The 26,232-nt window shown below is 38.5% G+C and overlaps 1 protein-coding gene across 5 annotated transcripts in view; it reads right to left on the bottom strand.

Annotated features, from left to right (window-relative positions):
* Positions 1-26,232, bottom strand: part of PPARGC1B (PPARG coactivator 1 beta) — a 140,171-nt gene that overhangs the window by 5,688 nt on the left and 108,251 nt on the right. For all 5 annotated transcript variants that reach the window (XM_039352767.1, XM_039352746.1, XM_039352774.1 and 2 more), the window contains exons 4-11: positions 22,833-22,949; positions 14,094-15,249; positions 13,219-13,255; positions 7,611-7,675; positions 6,419-7,193; positions 5,421-5,499; positions 2,781-2,902; positions 1,246-1,400 (exon numbers count right to left, since the gene is read on the bottom strand). In XM_039352767.1, the coding sequence (XP_039208701.1) occupies positions 1,246-1,400; positions 2,781-2,902; positions 5,421-5,499; positions 6,419-7,193; positions 7,611-7,675; positions 13,219-13,255; positions 14,094-15,249; positions 22,833-22,949 (2,506 nt within the window). The remainder of the gene's footprint in view (positions 1-1,245; positions 1,401-2,780; positions 2,903-5,420; positions 5,500-6,418; positions 7,194-7,610; positions 7,676-13,218; positions 13,256-14,093; positions 15,250-22,832; positions 22,950-26,232) is intronic.

Below are 26,232 nucleotides of genomic sequence, written 5' to 3'. Positions count from 1 at the left end.
AAGGAAAGGAAGGAAGGAAGGAAGGAAGGAAGGAAGGAAGGAAGGAAGGAAGGAAGGAAGGAAGGAAGGAAGGAGGGAAGGAGGGAGGGAGGGAGGGAAGGAAGGAAGGAAGGAAGGAGGGAGGGAGGGAGGGAGGAACTTGTTATATGGCCCCAAGGAGATCAGCTAAGACATAGTGTATATTACATATAATGTTTCCAAGCCATATAGAAAACCTATAAATCTCCACTTCCTCTGAAATGGCAAGATTTAATGATCAGGAGTAGCCAGTTGAGCTATCTCCTGTGCTCTTCTCTGAAGAGACCAATCAGCATTTGGCTGAGGGAACAAAACTGTCCCTCAAGAGAAAAGGTTGGCCACATTTCTGTATGGAAGCTGTTAAAAACAGCCAGCATTGGATAACTCATTGTCCCTAATACAGACTGCTGTTTTGGGTGACAGCATTATATTTGATTTCATAACTGTGTGCTATTTAACTATTTTTTATGGTTAGGGTTGATTAATTTAAATTTTCTGGAATTACAATAGTTGCTGTCTTCCCCTTTCAGGGGAGGAGGGCTTAAATTAAAATGAAAGAAAATAAATTAAAATCACTTGTGGTCTGTGAAAATGAGCAAATATAAAAACCCTTGGAATGTTTAATCTGATTTCTTTTATTTTAATAAAGTATAGGCACAAACCCAGCTATTATTATTTGCAAACACTGACTCATGGCTTAATGTGCTGCATATATCTAATCAATTCTGGTTAATTCAATATCTGCAGTTAAATAATCAGTGGATTAGCATGATTAGTATATGTGAGGGAATTCAAGATAACCACTCTGATTCAGTCATTTCTGGAGGGGGAAAAAAACTTGGTTACCTCTGATAGTATAAAGAAAGCACAGTGCTAATAAATAGAAATAAATGTATCAGATAGTAAATAAATATTAAATATTGATAATAAGATATGTAAATGAGGATTGTTGGGAGTGTGTAGAGTTTATGTTTTGGATTTTTTAGTGTCTACCATCATTAATATCTGTATCAGGATCACTGTGTGTAAGTTGGATGGCCATCTAATTTTGTTTGATAATAAATAAAGTGAGGGATGCTGGCTGGGGAATTCTGGGGATTGAAGTCCACACAGCTTGAAGCTGCCAAGGTTTTAGAAACCCTGCAGTATATGAATTAATTCAGTACAACCACCCTTACCAAATCAGGTCTATTTTGATGAAACCGGACAAGATGATTGCTGACTTACCCAGATCAGTAAATCTGGTCCAAAAGAAGTGTCCAAAGCCGCCATAAGCCAGCTGGAACAACGGCTCATTTCTTTTCCACAGAGAAGCACCATTCTTCAAGGACAAGGCAGCGTGCTCAGAACACCGGTATGTGATGACACCATATTTATCTCCCCTGGATAATAAAAGAGGGAATGCCAGCATAGCCAACAGAGCAGCATTATTTATTTGTCATTATTTTTATTCCATGTCTCTCCAACAGGAGCTCAGAGCATCTCGTTTAAATCTCATGCAAACTTTATAGGAATTAGGATCCAAGAGTCTATTAATCAAACTGCAGTGATTACATTGGCATCTCCCAGCTCCCTTGGAAAAGAACACTCCAGCCAGGCTATTTATTATTTTTACTTCCACTTACACACCACTCAGGATAGTTAACAGCCATTAGACTACAAAACATTGACCTTCCGTTACACAATATAACATACATCGTTATGTTGCTTATTTATATAACATAAATCTGCAACAGACAAGAGGCACTGAGTAAAGATGATTTATCCACTAAAATTTTATGCATGTATGTATGTACAGTATACAGTCCTTGACTTGTGACCATAATTCAGCCCAAAATTTATGTTGCTAAGTGAGACAGTTGTTAAGTGAGTTTTGCCCCATTTTATGACTTCCCTTGCCACAATTGTTGAGGGAATCACTGCAGTTGTTCAGTTAGTAACATGGTTGTTAAGTGAATCTGGCTTTCCCATTCTTTGCTTGTAAGAAGGCCGCAAAAGGTGATCATGTGACCCTAGGACACCTGTCATAAATATGAGTCATTTCCTAAGCAGCCAAATTTTGAAAGTAATAATGTGACTATGGGGATGCTGGAACGGTCGTAAGTGTAAAAAAATGGTCATAAGTCACTTTTTCCAGTGTGTACATACACACACACAGAATATTTTTTAACTTAAATGCCCTGTGTTTCACTTGAAACATTATTAGAAAGGCACCAGTGCTATTCTGATCATTCTGGAAGAGTTCTGAGCTCAAAACTTTCAAGCTTGGATGGAACTACTCCAAATTAATTCTGCTTCTGCATGTAGCACAATTAAATTACATACACATATGCTAAGTAATAGTAATCCATTGTGCTGCATCAAAGAAGTGCTGCATCTTCTATGCAACACAGCGGTGCTAGTCCTTACAGAATTAAATGATGAGGGAATTTAATGACAGTTTCTTAGCCAAAACAAATATAATACAGCTGAGGAAAAAACGAGTTTCACACTGCAATCCTTATACATATTTATTCAGCAAAAAGGTTTAACTTATTTAACTTACTTCTTAATAGGTACACTATTTCAATTAATTCTCAACCTTTGCATTCACAGGGTACTCAGGGCAGATGTTTCTCCAAAGAAAAAGAATTATCCAGCTACTAAACTTTGGAGTCCGATTTTAATTTTAGTTATAGAATATCATGGCTAATTTACAAATAGTCATGATTTCAAAAAAAAATGTCGCTGCCAGGGTTAATAATGAGATAAGGAAAACTCACCTTTTATTCTTGGTCAAAATGCAACACTCAACAATCTCTCCAAACACTTCAAACTGCTTCTTCAGTTCACTAGAGCTCATACTGCTGGCAAGATTTTGGATGTATACTACACGACCTTCTCCCTGTTTAACAGCAACAGCACTTAGACTTATATACTGCTTCACAGTGCTATACAGCCCTCTCTAAGCAGTTTGCAGAGTCAGCATATTGCCCCAAACAATCTGGGTCCTCATTTTACAGATGGAAGGATGAAAGGCTGAATCAACCTTGGGTCTTTCAGGATTGAATTGCCGACAGTCGGCAGAATTAGCCTGCAATACTGCATTCTAACCACTGCGCCACCACGGCTCTTAAAGACAAGAGTAAATTGCTCGTGCAATTGTCCTGATATAATGTATTAAACTGATAAATTCTTGATATCTCCAGTTCTACTTTAATATTAAATAGTACCCTTTTATATTTTAGACAAGAGCCAAAGCACTTTTGTTCCATTTGGTTTTGAACTCATATTAGTCAGAAAATTATTTTTTTTTACTATCAATCCAGGTTTTCAAAGAACCTGAAAAGAATGGATGGAAAATCCAAGAAAGAGGAATTGTAAGTTGTAAAAAGGAAGGAATGCACAGGAATAGTTTAGAAGGATTTAATTCACAAGTAATTTTTTGTTGATGATTTTTTTTAAAGCTTGCCAAGCCAGTCACAGTAATGGATGTCTGATGGAAGTTTCTGGTCTTTGGCATAATCTACTAAATTATACTATTGGCTTAAAAATGCTGTTCACTTTTTTTTCTTGGAAGCTTTAAATTGGTCTATAGCAGGGGTGTCAAACTCCATTTCATTGAGGGCCACATCAGTTTTGCGGTTGCCCTCGGAGGACTGGGTGGGTGTGGCCAAGGTACGTGTGGCCTACTGGGTGGGTGTGGATGGAGTGGGTGTGGCCTACTGGGTGGGCAAGGTCAGCTCTACATCGTTCGCGTCAAGGGTGCCTGTGAGGGCCTGGGCAGGAGTGGGACAGATCTGAGGGTCTCTGGCAGAAGGGGGTGAGACCGGGGAAAGCGCCAAGGCATGGTCCATTTCTTCATTCCTCACAAAGGATGACACCTCCCCAGCATGCACCCAGGGGGCAGGGCCAATGTGGCAGGGGCTGGTCCCTTGCTGTTTCCAGACGCCCTTGTGGAGCTAAGACTGAATGAATTTCAGCATAGATGGCCACCACAAAATTGTACATTGGCTCCTGGCTGGCCTGGGCCAGGGCCAAGGCAGCGGGGGCTGTTCCCTCACTGTTTCCAGGATGGTTTCGCGGGCCACATGAAACCACTTTGCAGGCTGCATCCGGCCCCCGGGCCTTGTGTTTGACATGTCTGGTCTATAGAGTGGCCTAAAAAACTAAAACTAAATCTAACACACATTTTATTTTAAAGAAAAGAAAAAAGAATTTTTCAGAGCAAGGACACCAGGTTTGGTGTATGAGTAGGAAATCATACCACAGCAAATCTATGAAGCATTTCTGATTTACAATGCCGCCTCAGGAGGAGGCCTCCTGTTCACCAGCAGATCTGCTGAAAAGATTCCTATGCTGCACAGGCGTCCATTGTTTATGGATGTCAAACCATTCATCCAGGAACCATCTCCTAACCTTTTAAATTACAAGAAGGATGACCATGTAGGAAGACTAATACTGGGAAACTATGTTCAAGAGGACATGAAGCAGACAACTTATTTAACCAGTTGACTAAGTATCTTGATAGGAGATGGTTTTCTCACCTAAACATCTTTAAACTTCCCAACAGAAGAAAGATGAGTTCTAAGTATGCTAAATGAGGATGAAATGAGGATGGCATAAAAGATTATTGGCAGTTCACCCTCTTCTATTTAGGACATAGCGTATAAGCAATGCTTGAAAAGGGTCCGCAGGGTTGTCTGGGATTGCTACAAGTCCTCTTCATGACCTGTTTTCCTTGTTACCTTCTGAAAGGAGGCTTTGGGATATCCAAAGCAGAACATATATATCTGGATATGTATATAGCATGTATATGTGTGTTGTGCATGTGTATGGGTTAATACATGCTTTCTTTTGAGAGCAGGCAACAGATTTTCATTTTTAATGTGTGCCAGTGTGCTCGCAGTAAAAAATGACAATAAAGGTTACCTTACATAAATCTGTGTGTGGCTGATTAAAAGATATATTGAATATCAAGCCACCAGCCTCAAGTGCAGCTTTTTTTTTTACTTCAGCAAACTTTATTTCTCCTCTTATTTGTATGATTTTTTTAAAAATGATATATTTTTTTCAAGATTCCAAACTCTATTACTCGGTGGAAGTGCATGCTGAGGAAGGATAGTTTTGCCTGTGCCAAGACTCGCTAATAGAAACATATTGAAAAGAAATAAAATGAAGAAACTGGCAACAGATTGAGTTCTTGGCAGAGCGAAACTGTCATTTATCAGCCTGCACTTGCACCAAGTAATAAGAGTTTGGAAAACTAGCTAACATCCTGTATTACCCCTTCTTGAGTAGAAACTCCTGTCTCCCAAAATTCAAATGTGTTTCAGAAAGAGGAATCATCTGACCAGATTGGAAACCTGCCCACTTCCAGTTCATTCATCCCAAAACTCACTGAGAGGTCACAGGTCACTTACAATGGCTTTCTCTCTTTTTTTCTCCATCAATCTCTGGCTGCTCACATTTCCATCTTGACAACGCTTGCCATTTTCACGTCTATTGGAAAACAAGAAATACAGACCTAAATGGGATTCCAATTGTTCTGAATCTTAGACATGAGAATCTTAATCAGAAAAATGCTCCAAGAAACCTACTCCTTGCTTGCAGGAACAGTCTCACCTATTTTACAATAAATACAGGGATACTATAGATTCATAAATATTTAGAATTTTTTTTAAAGGTGGCCAGACAACCAACCACTAAATATTGGAGCAAAGAAGTAAATAAAAGTAAATGATTGAACACCATACATTTTGAAAATCTGAAGATATAATCTTTTTTAGGCCCAGTCATACTGTGGTTTTGGCCTTAATTTCCATTACAAACAATCTTACATTTATTTCTATGCATTTGAACAGGATATCTCTTCTTTCTTATTGGTTCTCAAAAACCTATGCATGGAGAGTCTCCTTCCAATTCAGGAATGCTATCTATCCAGACCAGGCTGGTATACCAGAATCAGGGAATAAAGGGAAATTTCCCCAATTTCCCTTGCAGCTGCCATGACTATTTTGGGTGCAGTTCTAATAGGTCCATCAATCTTCTGGAGTAGATTTTTAAGGTCTGGAGGAGGAACTAATTCAGTAAAATAATTCCTCCCACTTCTGTTCTTTGCTCACAGGATTTTTGAATTCAGCCCAGTGTCTTTTAAATTAGCCTTATAAGACATAGCCCCACTGCATGGCAAATTAAGAATAAGGAAAATATATAACCCTGCCTGAGAAATTTCTAAAAATTTAGTCTTATAGTCCCCCTGGCTGACTGAAGAGCCACCATTCATACAGCACTGCATTATTTTAAAATGTAACTAACGTGTATGAAGTTTTAATGTGCAACCAACAATGCAAACCAATGCAATTGACTACGACCATTTCAGACCTTTCCCCAAAACAGTACTGATTGCAAATGAATGTACCTGAAAGCCTGCTGGCTGACTGGAGACCTACTTCTGCAGCATGAAGACTCTGAATCAGATCTACTTCGGGAGCAATAGTGGAAATTGGTCCTAGAAAGAGCACTACTGTGTAGACATCTGTTGGAACCCAGTGGACTCATGTAGCATTCCTCCTCCTCTTCCTCCTCTTCTTCCTCTTCCAGTGGAGAACCAATCTCACTGCAGCTGTCTTCAAAGACAGTATCATATTCAGGAGTTTTGAAGAACAGGGCCTCCCCATCATCCAGGGCACTGTCCAAAAGACCAAAGTGTTTGGTCAAACTGGCTCTGATTTCTTGGTCCCTCAGCTGTTTGCTGCCCTCCTTCACTGAGCTTTTATCAAAACTCTTGTTGCGTTCCTCCTGATAGGGAACGTCAGGCACTTGCCTCTTGCGTTGGCTTTCTATATGGCTCAGGGGCTCCCAAGATCTTAGCACCTTCCTCTGGAGCGAATACTCAGGTTTCAAGACTTGGCAATAATCATGATCACCAAAAGACCGTGAGAACGGGCGTTTCAACACCCCATGCTGCTCAGAGTGAGCAGGCTGAATAGCAGACTGACTCAGGTGGGCATACAGCTCTGTCCGCACTGGTTGCTTTTTCTGATGTTTTCTGGAAATTGGCCTATGACTGATCATTGGTTGTGGCTCAGAGCTGGTGATGGCAGCAGTCTTCTCTGCTGGTCTCTGGTGAATGTCTGGCTTATATAGGTCCTCTTCCGAAGGCTTGTATGGAGGAGTAGTTGGTGGTGTGAGACCTTATCTCCCCCAAGGAAGCAAAAGGATAAAACTCTTTCAGTATAGGATCAGGAGAATAAAGAGACATTGCTGTATTAGGAGTTAGGTCTATTTTTTAATCCATTCCCACCCCTTTGTGGAGCCTTCAAATAACACAGTTGAACTGGGGATGTGCAATGCTATTTGTATTCAGTCTTTTGCCTTTATAAGATGACTACAGTGTTCCAAAATACTTGTCACTCAAAGATGTACTATTCTGCAGTTGTTTTTTTTAAGGAAGGGAAAATCAAATAGGGTTTAAGGGTGCCTAGATTCCTTGTCCTTCATGTTAATGATTAAATACAGGAATATATGATAATCTGGTTTTGGGTGCAGTCTTTTCTCTATATTTGCATCTTTAAAAATAATGAACACTTAAATCTAAATTATGCCCTTACCTGCAGTGCCACACAGCTCTACAGTCAGAACTTGGTCAAAGCTGCGCTTCCCGAGTGTTGATTCTCTAAAAATGAGAAGAGTAGAATGAAATGGCTATGGAAAAGCCAAGGCCTCCATTAAAAATGAGGAATTCACACAATGAAATAGAAAGGAGCTTTAAAAATAAAATGTCACATGGGGAGGACACCTCATGGCTGTCATTTAAATGGCTAATTTTTAACAAGCTTAGATAAATGGGCACTCATCTGGTAGCAACTAATGAACTGGGATTATCTCCAGATAACTATGTAAGGAAGTTGACAGGCTTGAAAGGAACTCTTTTAACTTCCACATAAACAACCAAAAGGTCTCAAATAACCAATATAAACTAATAAAACCCAACCTGAAAACTTATACAGATACCCGTTACATTTTTATAAATGGAAGCTCACACTTCTACACTGTGTGCACAATTATTAGGCAAGTGAGTATTTTGACCATATCATCATTTTCCCGCATATTTTCCACTGCCAAGCTGTAGAAATCTAAAAGCTTAATGCAGGGGTCCTCAACCTTAATGGATATCAGGTAATGTGTATTTGTGTAATGAGAGAAGGTGTGGCCTAAGGAGATCAACACCCTATATCAAGGTATGCATAATTATTAGGCAGCTTTTTTTCCTCAGGCAAAATGGGCCAAAAAAGAGATTTAACTGACTCTGAAGTAAAAAAATTGAAAAAAGTCTTTCAGACAGATGAAACACTCTTGAATTGCTAAAATATTGGGGCATGATCACAGAACCATCAAACATTTTGTTGCAAATAGTTAACCGGGTCACAAGAAACGTGTTGAGAAAAAGAGACATGTTAATGGCCAAAGATTTGAGAAGAATCAAACATGAAGCTACCAGGAATTCATTATCCTCCAGTGCTGTCATATTCCAGAACTACAACCTACCTGGAGTGCCCAGTAGTACAAGGTGCTCAGTGCTTGGAGACATGGCCAAGGTAAGGAAGGCTGAAACCTGACCACCACTGAATAAGACACATAAGTTGAAATGGCAAGACTGGGCCAAGAAATATCTGAAGACATATTTAAAAGGTTTATCAACTGATGAGAGTGACTCTTGATGGACCACATGGATGGGCCTTTGGCTGGATCAGTAACGGGCATAGAGCTCCACTTCGACTCAGACTCAGCATGGTGGAGGTGGGGTGCTGGTATGGGCTGGTATTATTAAAGATGAGCTAGTTGGACCTTTTGGGGTTGAAAATGGACTCAAAATCAACTCCCAAACCTACTGCCAGTTTTTAGAAGATACCTTCTTCAAACAGTGTACAGGAAAAAGTCTGCATCTTTCAATAAGACCATGATTTTTATGCAGGACAATGCTCCATCGCATGCATCGAAGCACTCCACTGCATGGGTAGTCAACAAAAGCCTTAAAGATGAATGAATAATGACATGGACCCCTTCTTCACCTGACCTAAACCCTATTGAGAACTTGTGGGCCCTTCTTAAACAGGAGATTTACGGTGAAGGAAAACAGTACACCTCTCTGAACACTGTCTGGGATACTGTGGTTGTTGCTGCACAAAACGTTGATCGTCAACAGATCAAGACACTGACAGACTCTATGAATGGAAGGCTTATGACTGTTATTGAAAAGAAGGGTGGCTATACTGGTCACTGATTTTTTTTTTGTTGAAATGTCAGAAATGTTTATTTGTACATTTTGAGTTGTGTTTATTATTCTCATTTTAACAGATGCAAATAAATGAGTGAGATGGGCAAGTTTTCATTTTTCATTTAGTTGCATACTAATTCTGCACACTAAAAGTTGTCCAATAATTGTGCACACATGGATATTCTCCTAAGATAGCTAAAATCTTATTTTTACTTTCTTCAATATTCAGGTTTGAGATAATTAACATTTGGATTGACCAAGAGCACTGTAGTTGTTCAATAAGAAAATTAATCCTCCAAAATACAACTTGCCTAATAATTGTGCTCACAGTGTATTACAAGGATTTACAAGTAAACGAATTTTGAAAGTCAGGGGCACATTTGAAATTTTGTGAGCATGTGGCTGGTATAGTCACAAAATGGTTGCCAGGAGAGACTTACTTATTCACAAATGACAAACAGCAAAAAAACATCCATTTATCTGCAAGCAAACTAATCCCAAAGACATTCCTGCAAATAAATATTTGCATCATAGCAGAGATCTTAATACTAACATGGCACATTTTTTCTGCTAACGTTATCCTCATGAAGAACTAGAAGAAAGCAAGTTATACTTTCAGGTTCATTCTAATTAACAATAAAGCCTTTTGGCACACCAATGGACACAGAAACAGTGAGATTTTCTGCATAAAGAAAACTGCCTCTGTATGGAGTAATCCTATGTAATTTAAATTCTTCAATGTTTAGTCTTCATCCATCCAAACATCTCATTCTTCCTTAGCTTTGTTATTGAAATATACAGAAATACAGTTTTATATAAACACTGACATATCACTGCCAGATTAATGTCTATCTGTCCATGCATTTCCTCCCTTAAAATCTCCCTACTATAGGAAAACAATCTAGCAATGATGGAACCTTGCTATAATATGCAGCCTATGATGAACATCCCAAGTTTGATGTATCTTTTGTCATAAAGGTTCAGTTATGCATATGTATAATATCAGTAGTTCCAGTATCCTTAATGGAGCTTTATGTTCTAGACCAGGGGTAGTCAACGTTTTTATACCTACCACCCACTTTTGTATCTCTGTTAGTAGTAAAATTTTCTAACTGCCTACCGGTTCCACAGTAATGGTGATTTATAAAGTAGAGAAGTAACTTCACTTTATAAAATTTATAAAGCAGAGTTATAGCAAGTTAAAGCATATAATAATAATTACTTACCAAATACTTTATGTCGGACTTTCGCTAAATTTGGCAGAATAAATCTTTATAAAACAACTTACTGTAGTTCTTTTTATTTATACTTTGCATACATAGAAGCATGAAGTCTGATGAAATTACATTTAATTAATTAAATTATTAATGAGATCCCTGAGCCTGATGCTGCGAAACTAAATACTGGATATCTGGCTCAATTTTTGTAAGGAACAAACGAAGGTCTCCTCTTTCGGAAATATTCAGGTGGTTTCTTTCTTTGGTCATAATATGATTAACAGCACTAAAGCCTGATTCCACAAGATATGAGGTAGGGAAAGGTATCAATAAACTGAATATCATTTTCCACATAAGACAGGCATTTTTTTTTTACTTTGCCATAGGTTTTGATATCCACCTCGATCAAATTTATGTTTACTTTCTTCATCATATCTAATTTCTAACAGCTCTTCTTGGCAAGTTGTATTAGCCTCTTCAATATTTGCGGTAAAAGAATTTTTCATCCAGTCATACACCTTCAATTTCAAAATATCTTCAAATTGTTTTTCCATGTCCAATTTAAGTTCATTGAGGTGGCTACTGAATCTGTCAATATCCTCTGGAGTTACATCATCTTTTATAGATGATAATTCAGGAAACTGGTGAAATTCTCTCTTCAATAGATTATAACGAAGTAGTTCAAGTTTGTCAATAAATAATGACACAATACTTTGGCAACCTATAAGAGTTTTATTAGCTCCTTGAAGCTGCAAATTGACATCATGAAATCTCTTGAAAATATCTGCCAAATAAAAGGCATCATTCTTTACTGTTTTTAACTGTTGACACAGATTGGTTCATTATTACTTTCAAAAAATTGTATGACACTATCATATAATGCTACAAAACAAGCTAAAGATGTACCCTTTGACAGCCACCAAACTTCTATGTGCAAAAGTAACGTAATAAAATCTTCGTTATTGTCCTGGCAAAGCTGTCAAAACATTCTATTATTTTTTGCATTGGATTTGATCTTGTTTATGGCTCGAATTATTATAGTTAACGATGAATGGAGACTTGTACTTAGATGTTTTCCTACAAGATGTTGTCTGTGCACCACGCAATGAACACATAAAACATTTGGCACTTCTTCCTTCAAACAAGCAACAAATCCACGATAGCGGCCTACCATTGATGGTGCTCCATCAGTAGCACATGCAACAATATTATTCAAAGGAATATTATTTTTTGTAAAGTATGATTTCACAGTATTAAATATAGATAATCCTCTTGTATTTGTAATGAGATTTATTGCGAATATCATTTCTTCTCGTAATGTATTGTTTTCATTAAAATAACGTACATATGCCATCAATAAAGCATTATTATGTGCAATGGTAGACTTGTCCAATTGCATGGAAAATGAAGAGTTTTGGACAATACTTATCAGTTTTTTTTCAACATTAACTGCCATTTCTCCAATTCGCCGCTTTATTGTGCTATCGCTTAGGGGCAACGTTTTTAAAATTTTAGGTATATCCTGATGCATTACTATTGAGATAAATTCTTTTCTAGAGTGTATTATTACAGTTTCTCCAATATTATAGCTTTTACCACTTTTTGCAATTAATTGTGAAATGTGATAAGCGATAATTAATCCATCTTCATTTGCTGCATGTTGTTTCTTAAATGATGCAATGATTGTTGAACAATTTTGAAATTTTTTATATATTTCCTGAAAATATTCAATGGGCTTGTCCTTATCATTTGGATGCTTTGTAGAAAGATGTTCTCGCAATCGACTTGGCTTCATTGCCTCATTGGATAATGTTTTATGATACAATAAACATATTGGATGTTGTTTATTTACAACAGATTCTATGAAACCCATCTTCAGATACTCTGGCAAATAGCCACGAGCATATTTCTTTTTTTGAGACATGGACTCACAATATTTTGTTTGAAGCTGTAGGCACGTGCTCACTCTTACAAATCTAACTGCATACTGACCAGTGCAACCGCAAACAAAAGAGCCTGCGCCGTGTATCGTCATCTGCACATGCCCCTCATGCATCGTGGATTGGGTTTGGGGGGGCGCCGGCTACCAGCTCTGCTTGTCTGTTACAGCTGGGTGGTGTGGGGGAAGATGCACGAGCTATTCTGAGATGAGGCTCTTGTTTGCGATCGCACTATAGCGCCATTTAGTTTCACTTACGTAATGTGAACTAAACTTATGTGCAGGCGATACAAATAGTATATTTTCAGAAATTTAAATTGTCACGGGGAATTTTATGAAAACTTAATGATAATGTTTTTAAATAATGCTATGAAATTTTTTTAAAAAGTCAGTTAAATTAAAAAAAAAAGAAAATGCTTCAGTATCGGACAAAACCCCTACTGCCCACCAGTGGGCAGAAGGGACCAGGTTGACTACCGCTGTTCTAGACAAGGCATTTGGAGTCTTTCTTGGGTGAGTTGCATCTCCCTTTCTATTAAATGTTTAGCTGCACTATGAAGTTCTTACCCAGTAGTGAATTATTTTGACATTAAGCTCCTGCGCCAGAAGTCCTCTTAGTACACAAGCAGCTTAGTATAAGGATAGTTATCAACCAGACAATACTGAAGGCGCAGCTTGGTTATCAGGATTGCAAAATTCTGAGACTGCCATTTGCCAGATTTTCTGGCTTCTGACACTTAGAGAGATCATCCTTTCACAAGATATATTTCGGGTATTGCACTTACGTTTGTGCCAAGGGCAATGACAGACACCGTGGTGCTTCTGAAACAAAGAACAGAGAAAAGCAGATTGATTCAATTGGTCATATCTCTGCCCACAAACTGGATTAGTAAGAGAGAAAGCAGATTATGGTCAAATGAGGTGAGCCATGGAAGATACATGGTTTATCTTCTATTTTGTAACCAGAGCAGGGTAGATGAATTGTATTGGAGATGAAGAAGAGATTAATTTTTCTTTCATGCAGTTTTTCATATTGAAATGATCCACCACACCACACTGAATTTTATTGTCTGCTTCCACTCTATGATTAATAGAGAAGAGAGGAGAGGAGCTTTGGGAAACATCATATGGAAAAGAATAAATCATCTCTCTCAATGCTGAAATAGTAATCTGATTCAGTTTTCCCCGTGTCTGTCCCTAATTTAGCAACAGACATGGAGGAATTATTTTCCTACCCTATATGACTGAGTCCTGAGTGGATGGATTATGACACAATTGGAACACAACAGTTCAGAACCTTCTTGTTTCTCCCTCAGTGTGTGACTCATATCAAGCACACTGAGCTTCTATAATCTATTTCTTGTCAGACCTGGGTCAATTCAATTAACCAAACTCTTTCTTTGCCACCTTCCCATTATTTTTTTCAATACACAATTTTATAGGAGATGATCTATGTATCTGGTCTGGGGAAAGAAATTTCTCTTCAACAATATTTAAGATATTCAATCAATCTAGGAGAATATGAGATCATATCATACCAGGCAGAATTCTTGAAGAATGCTAGGACTGGTAATCTGTTATTGTCTTATCGTGATAAGGCATATTTTTCTCTTCCAGAAATGCTGGGTACAGAATGACAGGGCTCTCCTCTCCGACATACCTGTTTGATGACAGGGGGTGAAGCACTGACTCTCTCTAGAACTGTCCGGCGAAGGGGTCTGCAATTCCATTGGGAAACTCTGGAATCCCCCATCCATCTCATCAGCACCACTCACTTCTACTTCTGCTGCTGGTGCGTCTGTATCAAAGTTTTGCAAAGATGAGCAGAGGGCAGGCTCTGCTGAAGCGAATGTGTTTGCTGTGGTCACTGAGGACACTGCAGGTTCTGAGGGAGGCTTATCAAAGAAAGACTGCCAAACGCTGAGCTCAGGGTTAAGCCTTTTAGAGCGACGCACTGCATAAATAAAGGGATCCTGCTTGCGGCTTGACTTCCCATAGGATCCCTGACCCATGTGAGTCCCTTGTTTTGCACTATCCTTTTCCGCAGTTTCTTTTTCAGCCTCGGGCTCTACTTTGAGAATCTGTCTCAGCTCAGTTTTCATTTCTGGTATTATTTTGGTTGCGGGCTTATTATATCCATCCAAAGAGTCCCTCCCAGCATTGTGAAGTGAAGTTCTTGAAGATTTGTGAAGCTGTGACCTGGCCAAGGAGGCGTACACAGGTTTTGCTAACCGATATGGCTTACTCACATCACATGGGAGTTCTCTGGCAAGCAGTTCTTTCAGGATGGAAAATTCAGAAAGCGGAGTTCGGGATTGTTTGCAGTGCATGGAGAAGTACCAAGGACTGGATGGGCAATTATCATTCCCACAGAGTGGAGGCTGCTGCAGGGGGGAATCTGGCTTTGCTCTTTTGGAAGGGCTGTGAAAAGGCTGGTGTTTCCCCTCAGCAGGATGTGTGGGGGGCAGCTTTCTTGGAGGAAGGCAGTAAGTATGCATGTAGTGGATAAGCTCCACTGCAGCATGAAGTTCCTTGTCTCCGGTGCTTTTCTCAGAGGAAGAGAGAGGAGGCATTGCAACGTTGCCGCAATTCAAGGCATCTTTACTTAAACTGCTGTCTTCTTTGTTTTGGATATAATGTCTCTGGGGTACAGAGCAGATGCTAATGTTGTCAGCATGACACTCGTCTAGTGGCCCACTGTTTTTTCTGTGTAGGCAGTGTTTGCTGGTGGTTGTGGTAAGATGTTTATGAAGCTCAGTGCAGTTCCGATTCTGAGCCTGGGGAAAAGTTGACTTTCTGTCTTGGACTCCTTCCACCTTCAAAGGCAAAGGAAAAAGGAAGTGAAGCTACATCAAAAAGACATCCGAAGTTTATCCATTTCTTTACTTTAGGCGGTTGAGGATATTACAGCAGAGATCATTCACATCTTTACATATTTCATATCCTTAAGAATGGCTGTTTCAACAGTTAATGCCTATACTTAATTGCTGACAAACTAGTAAGATAACATGGTATGATTTTTTTTTCAACAATCCATATCAAACATCATAGATTCATATTAGGTAATAAAACAATGGAAGAATCATTCTTAATGACATTTCTCTATCACTTAAATGACAGAAAGTTCTGGCTTTAATTCAAAAAGAAGTAATTTAAGAGACAGATTCATTGATACAAGTAATATGCTCTACTCCAGAGTCCCCAACCTTTTGGGCACCAGGGACCGGTGGAGACAGGTTTTTCTGCGGACCCATCTCATGGATGGGTCTTTGCTTGTTTGTGAAGACCAGTTGCTGGCATGCCACAGCCTAGTACTGGTCCACGGACTGGGGATTGGAGACCCCTGCTCTTTTCTATTTCCAGAGAATTTGCGGAAGCTGATTTTCTGGTGGCTGCTTATTATTTCTCTAAATTCGGCTTCTATTCCCTCTGAGATGTTTATGTTTTATATAATATTGTGGATATTATTGTGCAAATGCTGTTGGTTTATTCATGAAATAACAATAAGGCAACCAATTCTCACCACCATGGCCAGGGAGGTCTTCTCAACAAAAAGAGGACTATTGATTTCTCATCCATAAAACAAGTGTCAAAGAGGAACAGAGTGAAATTTCAGCTTGCACAAGCATTTAACACAACTAACAAGTGTCATTCTTTGTCAAAGGGACTAAATTAATGGACCACGCAAAATGCTGTGGACATAGTATACTTAGATTTCAGTAAGGCATTTCCCAAAGTAGACCACAACCTACTTCTAGTAAGTAAGAAAATTTGGGATGGATAGCATCACCCTAGATGAATTTATAACTGGCTGACAAACCACACTCAACATGTAGTCATTAATGGAACTACATCTAAATGTTGAAGCTCTGGAAAGAGTGCAGAGAACAACAACAATGATGATTAGATGACTGGAAGCTAAAACATATGAAGAACAATTGCAGGAATTGGGTATGTCTTGTGAAAAGAAGGACTATGGATGACATAATAGGAATGTTCCAGTATTTGAAGGGCTACTACAAAGAAGATGGGGTCAACCCATTTTCCAAAGTATCAGAAGACAAGACAAGAAGCAATGGATGGAAATTAATCAAGGAGAGAAATAACCTAGAACTAATGAGAAATTTCCTAACAGTGAGAACAATTAAACCAGCAGAACAGCTTGCATTCAGAAGTTGTGAAGAGACTGGACAGCCACTTGTCTTGAATGGTATAAGGTTTTCAGTGGTATTATGCTTGACTGGGCTTTTATAATCATATATTCAAAAGTTTCCCAACCTCCAGTGGTTTTCCCCTTTACAATTTTCATCCACGGAATACTGTGAGTTAAGAAGGAGGAGGGTGGAGGAGGAAAGTAGCTGAGCCCCTGCTGATTGGACGACCATTTCATTTAAACTGCCCAGAGGTTGCTGGGAAAAGCTACAATCTGTGAGTTAAGAAGGAGGAGGGTGGAGGAGGAAAGTAGGGAAGCACAAGCAATAGAACACAGTCAAACTAGAGTCTTGGACTTTAAGAGAGCTAAGTTCAATACACTTAGAAAGAGCTTGGGAAGGATTCCATGGATGACAATCCTCAAGGGGAAAACAACTCAAGAAGCTTTGGAAATTTTGAAAAGTGAGATAATAAAAGCCTAGTCAAGCACAATACTAACAAAGAAGAAAAATAATACCTCTCAAAAGAAACCAGCATGGCTGCATAAAGAACTCTCTGATAAATTGAAAGATAAAAAGGACAAGTATAAAAAGTGGAAAGAGGGGCACATAACTAAGGCAGAATATCAACAAATAGCCCGAGCCTGCAAAGATGAAGTGAGGAAAGCTAAGGGTCAAAATGAACTAAGGCTTGCAACCAAAGTCAAAACTAACAAAAAAAGCTTCTTTCAGCATGTAAAAAACAAAAAAAGTTAAAGAAATGATTGGTCCATTAGTGGGGGAAAGTGGCAAGAAGGTGACAAGCAATAGGGAGAAACAGAACCATTTAACACGTTTTTTGCATCTGTCTTTACACAAAGGGAAAAAATAGACCAACCTATCAAAAATAGTGCCATAAAAAACAGATTAGAAACACAAGTTAAGTTAGGCAAGAAAATGGTAAGTGAGCACCTGTTTAGCCTAGATCACCAGGACCAGATGGATTATACCCCAAGGTTCTCAAGGAACTGGCAGATGTGATCTCAGAACCACTGAACTATATTTTTCAAAGATGCTGGAGCACAGGGGAACTACCAGAGGACCAGAAGAGAGCTGATGTAGTTCCCATCTTCAAAAAAGGGAAAAAAATAGATCCAGGAAACTATTGACCTATCAGCCTGACCTCAATACCTGGGAAGATTCTGGAAAAGATAATCAAACAACAAATCAGCGAACACCTAGAGGCAAACAAAGTCATTACTAAAATCCAATATGGGTTTGACAAAAACAGATCATGCCAGACAAATCTTATTGCATTCTTTGATCAAGTGACAAAATTAGTGGACCAGAGGAATGTTGTGGACATAATTTACTTGGACTTCAGTAAGGCATTTGATAAAGTAGATCACAACCTACTACTTGATAAAATAGAAAAATGTGGGTTAGACAGCATCACCACCAGATGGATCCATAGCTGGCTGACCGGCCATACTCAGCCTGTGGTCCTCATTGGAACCGGATCTACATGGAGGGAAGTGTGTAGTGGGGTGCCCCAGGGCTCTGTTCTGGGCCCAGTGCTCTTCAACATCTTCATCAATGATTTGGATGAGGGGATAGATGGGGAACTCATCAAATTTGAAGACGACACCAAGCTGGCAGGAATAGCCAACACTCCAGAAGACAGACTTAAGATACAGAAGGATCTGGACAGACTTGAACACTGGACACTATCTAACAAAATGAAATTCAATGGTGAAAAAAGCAAGGTTCTACATTTAGGCAAGAAAAACCAAATGTACAGATATAGTATAGGTGGTACCTTGCTCAATAGTAGTAACTGTGAGAGGGACCTTGGAGTCCTAGTGGACAATCACTTAAATATGAGCCAGCAATGTGCTGCAGCTGCCAAAAAAGCCAACACAGTGCTAGGCTGCATTAACAGAGGGATAGAATCAAGATCACATGAAGTATTAATACCACTTTACAATGCCTTGCTAAGGCCACACTTGGAATACTGCATCCAGTTTTGATTACCACAATGTAAAAAAGTTGTTGAGACTCTAGAAAGAGTACTGAAAAGAGCAACAAAGATGATTAGGGGACTGGAGGCTAAAACATATAAGGAACGGTTGCTGGAATTGGGTATGTCTAGTTTAACGAAGAGAAGGATGAGGGGGGACATGATAGCAGTATTCCAATATCTCAGGGGTTGCCACAAAGAAGAGGGAGTGAAGCTATTCTCCAAAGCACCTGAAGATAAGGCAAGAAGCAATCAAAGAGAGAAGCAACTAGAACTAAGGAGAAACTTCCTGACAGAACAATTAACCAATGGAACAATCTGCCTCCAGAAGCGGTGAATGCTCCAACATTGGGACTTTTTAAGAAGAGATTGGACAGCCATTTGTCTGAAATGGTATAGGGTTTACTGCCTGAGCAGGGGGTTGGACTAGATGACCTCCAAGGTCCCTTCCAACTTTATTACTACTACTACTACTACTACTACTACTACTTCCCAAGCTCTAAGTTTGTTGAAATAAGCCCTTTTAAAGTCTAAGACACTGGTTTGATTATATTCTATTATTTGTGCCTGCATTATGTTGAATTCCAATATGACATGGTCACTCTCCAAACTTCCTGCAATTTCAACTCCCTTATCAGTTCTTCTCTGTAAGTAAGAATTAGGTCCAGTATAGTTGTCCCTCTGGTTTGTTCCTCTACTTTTGGATGACTAAATTGTCAGCTAGAGGGATCAGGAACCTGTTTGATTTTCCGCTTGGTGCAGAGTTTGTTTCCCTATTGATGTCAGGGTAGTTAAAGCACCCCATTACTACTTTGGTGTGTTTTCTACATACATTAGTTAACTGACTAACAAAAGGTTCATCTATTTCTTCTGCTTGGTTGGATGGCCTGTAGTATACACCTATGGCAATGTCATTCTTTTTTTCTTTATATATTAACCCATATGCACTTTAGGAGGCTTTCATCCTTGCTTTTATGCATTTCTGTAGAGATGTAGTGATCTCTCATATATAATGCAATTGGACCTCCTCTTTTGTTACATTGGTTTCTTTTGAGCACTTTATATCCTTCCATCACTACATTGCAGTCTTGAGTTTCATCTCACCAAGTTTCAATAGCGGCAACTATATCATAACTGCCCTTGTATACTAGTACTTCAGTTTCACATACCAACAAATGTAACTCATAACTCCCATGATTTACTCATATAAGCTGATTTTGCCGAAAGACTCTGTAAGTACAGTGGAAAATTGTCTTGTTTCTTACCTGCGCTTAATTGTGTAAGAGTTGTATTTTATTGTGCATGTTGTTTTATTCAGAGAAGACTGGAACAACCATTGCTCTAATAAACTAAATGTGTTTGGCTTGGCTGGAATTTTCAAATGATTTCTACAGAAACTTTGGCATTCTATTCTATTTAAAGTCATTTATTAAGCACCATATATATATAATTTAATTTCACATCCAAAAATATGGGCTTAAAGGACTAATATAGAAAGAAAGACATAATAGAAAGCCCTCAAGAATTGCTTTTGCATCTGTATATTGTTTCGTTACTGGGAATAACAGTCTTCCCCTCTTTGCACATTTGTGTGTTATAGTATTTGTTAGCCATATTTGTTAGCCACATTTGAAAAGTATAGTTTTTATAAGCATTTATGCACAGTATGGGCTGGGTTTTCATTCTGATTCCTAAGGAGGTGTTTTACAGAGATTAGGTCATTGTCCATCCATCTCTGCAGGAATCTCTTATCTTTCATCACGGGCTTAGTTCCATAGCATTGTATATGCAAGTTGGCTTCTTTTGATTACTTTCTTTGCCTTTTGAGACCGGGCACAGCTGATAAAGTGCCAAGCGATGGGAGTACTTTCCCTTTCACTGTTTTTATTGCATAAGTTCCAATCCTGCAATTTGGATGGCATAAGTGGTTGCAGAAAATGGACGGGAGTGGAAACACAGCTGCAATGTGGGAAGACTCTTGCTGCAGGGGAAAAGTTCCTTTATTTTCATTTCTAAAAAATTAAAGCAGTGAAAGATGTGTGCATAAATATACTGTCTGAAAGGTGGATCAGTGGGGATGCAATAGCGTTACTAGAGGACTTAGAGCTTGTTTGGGATTGTTTGGCAATGTGCCTAACATCAACCTTTGCATTTAACAACGCACACACACACACACACACACACACACATTATGTGTGTGTGTATAGTAGGTATCTCCCAAGCTGCCCAGACATGATGGCAATGGCAAGAAACAAATCATTTAGCTGTGATGCATAATTCAGTAGTTGCAGCTAAGCTACATCCTGTATATACATACCAATTTCAGCAGCTAAAAAGATATAAGGTAGAGGAGAATCACATTAACCCAGCAAGTAACCCCTGTGCTGTGAGTGCTAATTTCCAGTTTCTGAAATTCCATATACTTTTGGTCCTTCTAGCCACTCTTTTGAGTTCATTTTAATTGAAACTATCAATAAAAATGAAAATGGCTTAAAATAATATAAAGAAAAATACAAAATATATGTAATCTTAAAGAGAAATACACTTAAATATCCATATTCAATATTTCCTCTCATAAAAGAGATATTTGTATAGATGAATGTAATCTATACAAAAGACAGGTTAATATACCTAAGACACTGAGAATGAATTAGAGTAGGGGGATCCTTAATTATAGGATTCTTCCAAGCTTTTTTTCTATACTAATATGTCAGCCAATTTTTTTATACTTTAACACAGCAATAAGAAAAAACAGATTATTTCTTGAACTGTAATATGTTACATCTTTGGAAACCAGTATCAGGATTAATGTTTTGATGCTTTTCCAGATTCCTTAAAAAACCTTTGATCATCTGTGCACAATACAGGATAGATAGAAATTTACTTTGAAAAAAGTCCTTATCTTTGTTTCTTATCTATCTGTCTGTCTATATCAGGAAGCAGAAAAATCTGATGTCGTGGTTCTGACAGGTAAACTTCGAGGCATTGTTTACCTAAAGAATCTTTTATTTGAGTAGCATAATATTGGCACTGCATAATCGAAGCCAAAAACTGAATTCCCCTCCCCTGGGCACATAGTATCAAAGCATAATTCCCTCCTCTAATTAACTGTCATAAATCACATTCCCCAATTAGCTTGAAGCGTCGGCTTCCTCTCCAGCTCTCCAGCCTGCCAATCAGCTCTGGGCTCAATAACCTTGATTCTCAGGCTAGGTTTAGTATTGTTATGTCTAACTGGACTCTCATTCACATCCCCCCCTCCCAGCATCATCTAGCTCTAAAAGCGAAAGGAAAAATATGACTGCATTTCCATCTGTTGTTAGTGCAAAAACATCCAATGTTAGCAGCGTTGAGACCTGAAAGGTATAACTGTGGAGATACATTAAACTTATTCAGAAATCAAGAGTGGAGGCCAGAAGATTTTCAAAGGAACTAGCAAGAGAAACAAGAGGGAAAAGAATGGTTTTTAAAAAGCTGCTTTTAAAGATTTCAGAGGTATGGTATGCAGAGATTCTTCAGTCAATTTTCTGTCCATATGACATATATAACAAACATGACATTAGGCACAGGAGGCTTAATATCTACCCCCACCCCCGTTTTCATTACGCTCTGTCTTCCCATCTTCCTTATCTTTCCCTATGCAATCCAAATTCATTTATTTAATACACTGCATAATTTCCTCATCCAAGTGAAAAACCTTTAATGGCCTCCTGTGTGATTTTAAACAATTGATTTTAACAACTGGATAGTTCTATCACTTTGTACATTGTGTTCATAATAAATGACATATCTGTTATATGCAGAAGGATCCAAGTTCTGTCTTTTTGGCATGACTTATCCAAAGTGTGCCTTTCTAATGCCCCTTAATCTTCAGGTGGATCAAATAGAAAGAATAGAACTATCTTGCAGAACAACATTCCCAGCACCATTCTTAAAGCGTTTGAAAGAAATAAGCAACTGGTTGTTGTTATGGTTTGCCTATGAGAAGAAACGTAGGGGAAGGAGGACTACAGATTACGGAGAGAACAACTACCCAACCTTCATAGGAGCTCTCGGTGGCAGAAATTATTTGATCTGTTATAAAGGTGAAATGAAGAGGAAAAACATCACCCGGAACATGATTCTGAAGAGTCACTGCCAATAATCTGAACATATGACAACTTTGCAATATTCCTGAGAAAAATTTTATCATCACACATAAACATAGTCCACTGTTATGTAAAGCTATAGCTGCCAAGAAGAACAATACCTTTGTACAGGAGCGCTGAGGTCTGGATTTAGGAGTTCCTTGACGCCATATATTCCCCTCTCTTTGAACCTCATAGCTTGGAGGCACATTGGATGGCGAGAGAAGCAACTTCTTTAGCTAGAAGGGGAAATGGTGAAAGAGTAGAAATTTCTACATAAATGAATAGTAGTCACTTCTTTTTACGTTCCCTAAATACACTCAAACACATTCATAGGATAAGTGAGGTAGAGATCCAAACTAAAAGCCACAGTGTTAGTTAAATACTTTATTTAACAGCCTATCTCCCCGCCAAAAAATTATTTTAGCATTATTCATACAACCCTCCCTTTCTTCTATATTAGAGAGAATATAAAAATCAAAATATCAAAATCATACTCATGGCTGTCAGGAAAGGGTATGGTAGTTGAGTTGCTATGTTTAGGAGGCAGCTTTCAGTAGCAAAGAGCATCTCATTTCTTCCATATAAAATGAAAATTCTCAAAAAAATTGGAATGGTTCCATGGATGTTCCCCATTATAGAAAGAAGTCCCATTCCCCTGAACATGAGTAGAATTTCATCATTTTCCTTAACACGCAGAAAAAAAGATAAAGGATCATATGAATCAAGATCACGAGGAAGATGCATCACAGGAAGACTAAAGGCCAGCAATAACTTGGCAAATCCAAATTTAAAAAAAACCCCTGAATTTATTGCTGCAATTAATCTGACTTGCCATTCCATGAAAATAATAAAAATAGTAACGCCAATACATTATGATCTCCCAAATTCTTAGGAAGAACCCAATGTATATGGAGGCTGACACCAGCTAAAGAACTGGCAACAGTGATTTCACATTCACATTATATACATTTTTATGTATATAATAATAATTCAAAGTCACAGCAAGCTTTCATTGATGAGTGCAAGAAATAAAATTTATTTTACATAATTGTATAAAGGTAGGAATTATATATTATATCAATAAGCCCTGAAAAAATGTTGACAATATAAACATCATGCAACTTTTGGGAAACAGATTAACTGCCAGAATTGGAAGATACACCTTATAATGGGTGGGGAACTATGGCCCTTTTATGACTTGTGGACTTCAACTCCCAGAATTCCTGAATTCTGGGAGTTGAAGTCCACATGTCATAAAAGGGCCATAGTTCACCACCTCTGCCTACAAGGAAGGCAGTTTCTCCTAGTACTTTTAAATTTACTGCAAGTCCTTTCCAAAAAAACTTCCTAAAATTTTTGGAAGTTGTTCCTAAAAAGCCAACATAGGGATGGTATGCTGTGAGCCAGCCATAGTAGCTGAGGTAGAATTATGTTTCAACATTGACCTCATGGGACCTTTAAGCTGAATACGAGCCAAGCTGAATGTTAAGCTAAATACAAGTATGTAGCATATTATTTTCTTCAACCTAGAGACAAACAAGTAGAAAGTGGGGTTGGAGAATGAATATTTTCCAGTGTGAAAGTTTCAAATTTCCGACTCCTTTTTTAAGACACAAAGAGAGAAAAAACATGCCTTTATAGTTTAAAACAGCCTCTCAAATTTAGCATATTTTGATATGCTGAGCCAAAGCTATAGTCAAAGCTCAATTTCAATAGCAGTTTGTGAAAAGATGCTGTTCTCACATTCAGAGGAATCAAGTTTAAAAAGGCTGCTGGTAGGTTTCCAGACTCATGGCCGATGGTATTAAATTGGTTTCTGAAAATTTGGAATATTCTCCTTCCTCTTTGTCCTAATTTGTGATTTATTTTCAGATGCTAATTTGACTATGAATCAGGAAGTAGGCATAAGCTCCTGCCAAAGAAATCAATTGAATGTAACAGTCTAACAAGGGTTTCAATTAATTAATTGAACAGCTCATGAAGCAATCAAAAGATACATTTTCTTCCTTAGTTTGAGGTGAGTTTAAGATGTCTATAAAACAGATATTATATTCCATCAAAAAAATCCCAAATCTGAGAAAATTATTTTAAAATAACTGATAACATAACCTATTTTTTTCTGATTACATGACCAGAATATCTGTTTTTAAAAAAATAGAAATTCACATTCCCCACTCTCTCACTGAGGGCAACATGGGAACCTTAACCAACCATCAATTCTGGTGAGGATGTGTCAGAAAAGCAAATCTTTAAGGATTGTCCAAATGACATATATTCAATTAGTTCCCATAATCAAAATTTTAAAACTCTTTTTAATACAATATAGTGCAATACTAATCTGATCCTCTAGTTGTAAACTTTCTACAATGATAAAACATTAAAAAGTTATTTCCTTCCTTGTGCAACGTATACATCATATATATATATATATATATATATATATATATATATATATATATATATATATATATAATTAAGAATATTAAAAACAAAACACACACACACACATACATACATAAAATTTGTGCAATGTGTGTGTGTGTGTGTGTGTGTGTGTGTGTGTGTGTGTGTGTGATATGTAGAGAAATACACAGGGAATTTTGTGACATGGAAATGTGTACTTCTTACCACTAGATGCCACTATAACACTTTTAGAAATCACAAAATTCATTAATGGTAGATAATAGGGAAGTGGGATGGCTGGATGAGAGCCTGGAATTTACAGCTATGTTCCTGCTCTCCTGTGCAAAAATTCTGCTTGAAGCGAAGAATGCCCCTGTCCTATAAAAGCATATTTTGGGAAAGGACATTAAGGAACATTGAAGCTTCAGTGTTCCATAATGGTCTTTCCTTATTAAGTGAAACCTGGATTACAAGCAGCAATATTTTCTATTAGCAGAGAGGCTGTTATCCATAATGCTCTTTTCTTTGCTCTTACCTGTTGGTTGGCTAATAATACCATGTACTGAGGAATATAAACCACAGAAAATCAACTGCAGAAGGCCCACTATCTAGATCAGTGATGGCGAACCTTTTAGAGACCGAGTGCCCAAACCGCAACCCAAAACCCACTTATTTATTGCAAAGTGCCAAAGTGGGTGGGGCAGTGGGCAGGAGGCTTGTCCTATGGGGTGAGGCAGGGGGTAGGGTGGGGGTGCCATTGCTGTGGGGCAAGGCGAGGCAGGGCAGCTGCTGCCTGACACCATCAGCCCCCGCACATAGAGGCCAGCAAGCACATGGGGGCGTGCTCTACCACCTCTACTCAAGCTTGCTAGCCACCTGCTTCACCTTTGTGCTGGGGGGGGCTGCTGCTCCGGGCACCAGCAGTGGCCTAATGGACCTGCGCAAGCTGGCGGCGGTGGTAGCAGGTGTGCCCACAGAGAGGGCTCTGAGTGCCGCCTCTGGCACGCGTGCCATAAGTTCGCTATCACTGGTCTAGATAAACTCCCAATACAGTTCTGAGTGCTGCTATCTCAAGAGAGAAGACTGGGGTGCATGCCTCAATCCAGAACTCAACAT

Source organism: Crotalus tigris, unplaced genomic scaffold (genome assembly GCF_016545835.1).
Source record: "Crotalus tigris isolate CLP2741 ecotype Arizona unplaced genomic scaffold, ASM1654583v1 scf7180000017568.12009008, whole genome shotgun sequence".
In the NCBI taxonomy this organism is placed as follows: domain Eukaryota; kingdom Metazoa; phylum Chordata; class Lepidosauria; order Squamata; family Viperidae; genus Crotalus; species Crotalus tigris.
Note: the sequence above shows the minus strand (reverse complement) of the source record. Positions and strands in the feature narration are given on the sequence as shown.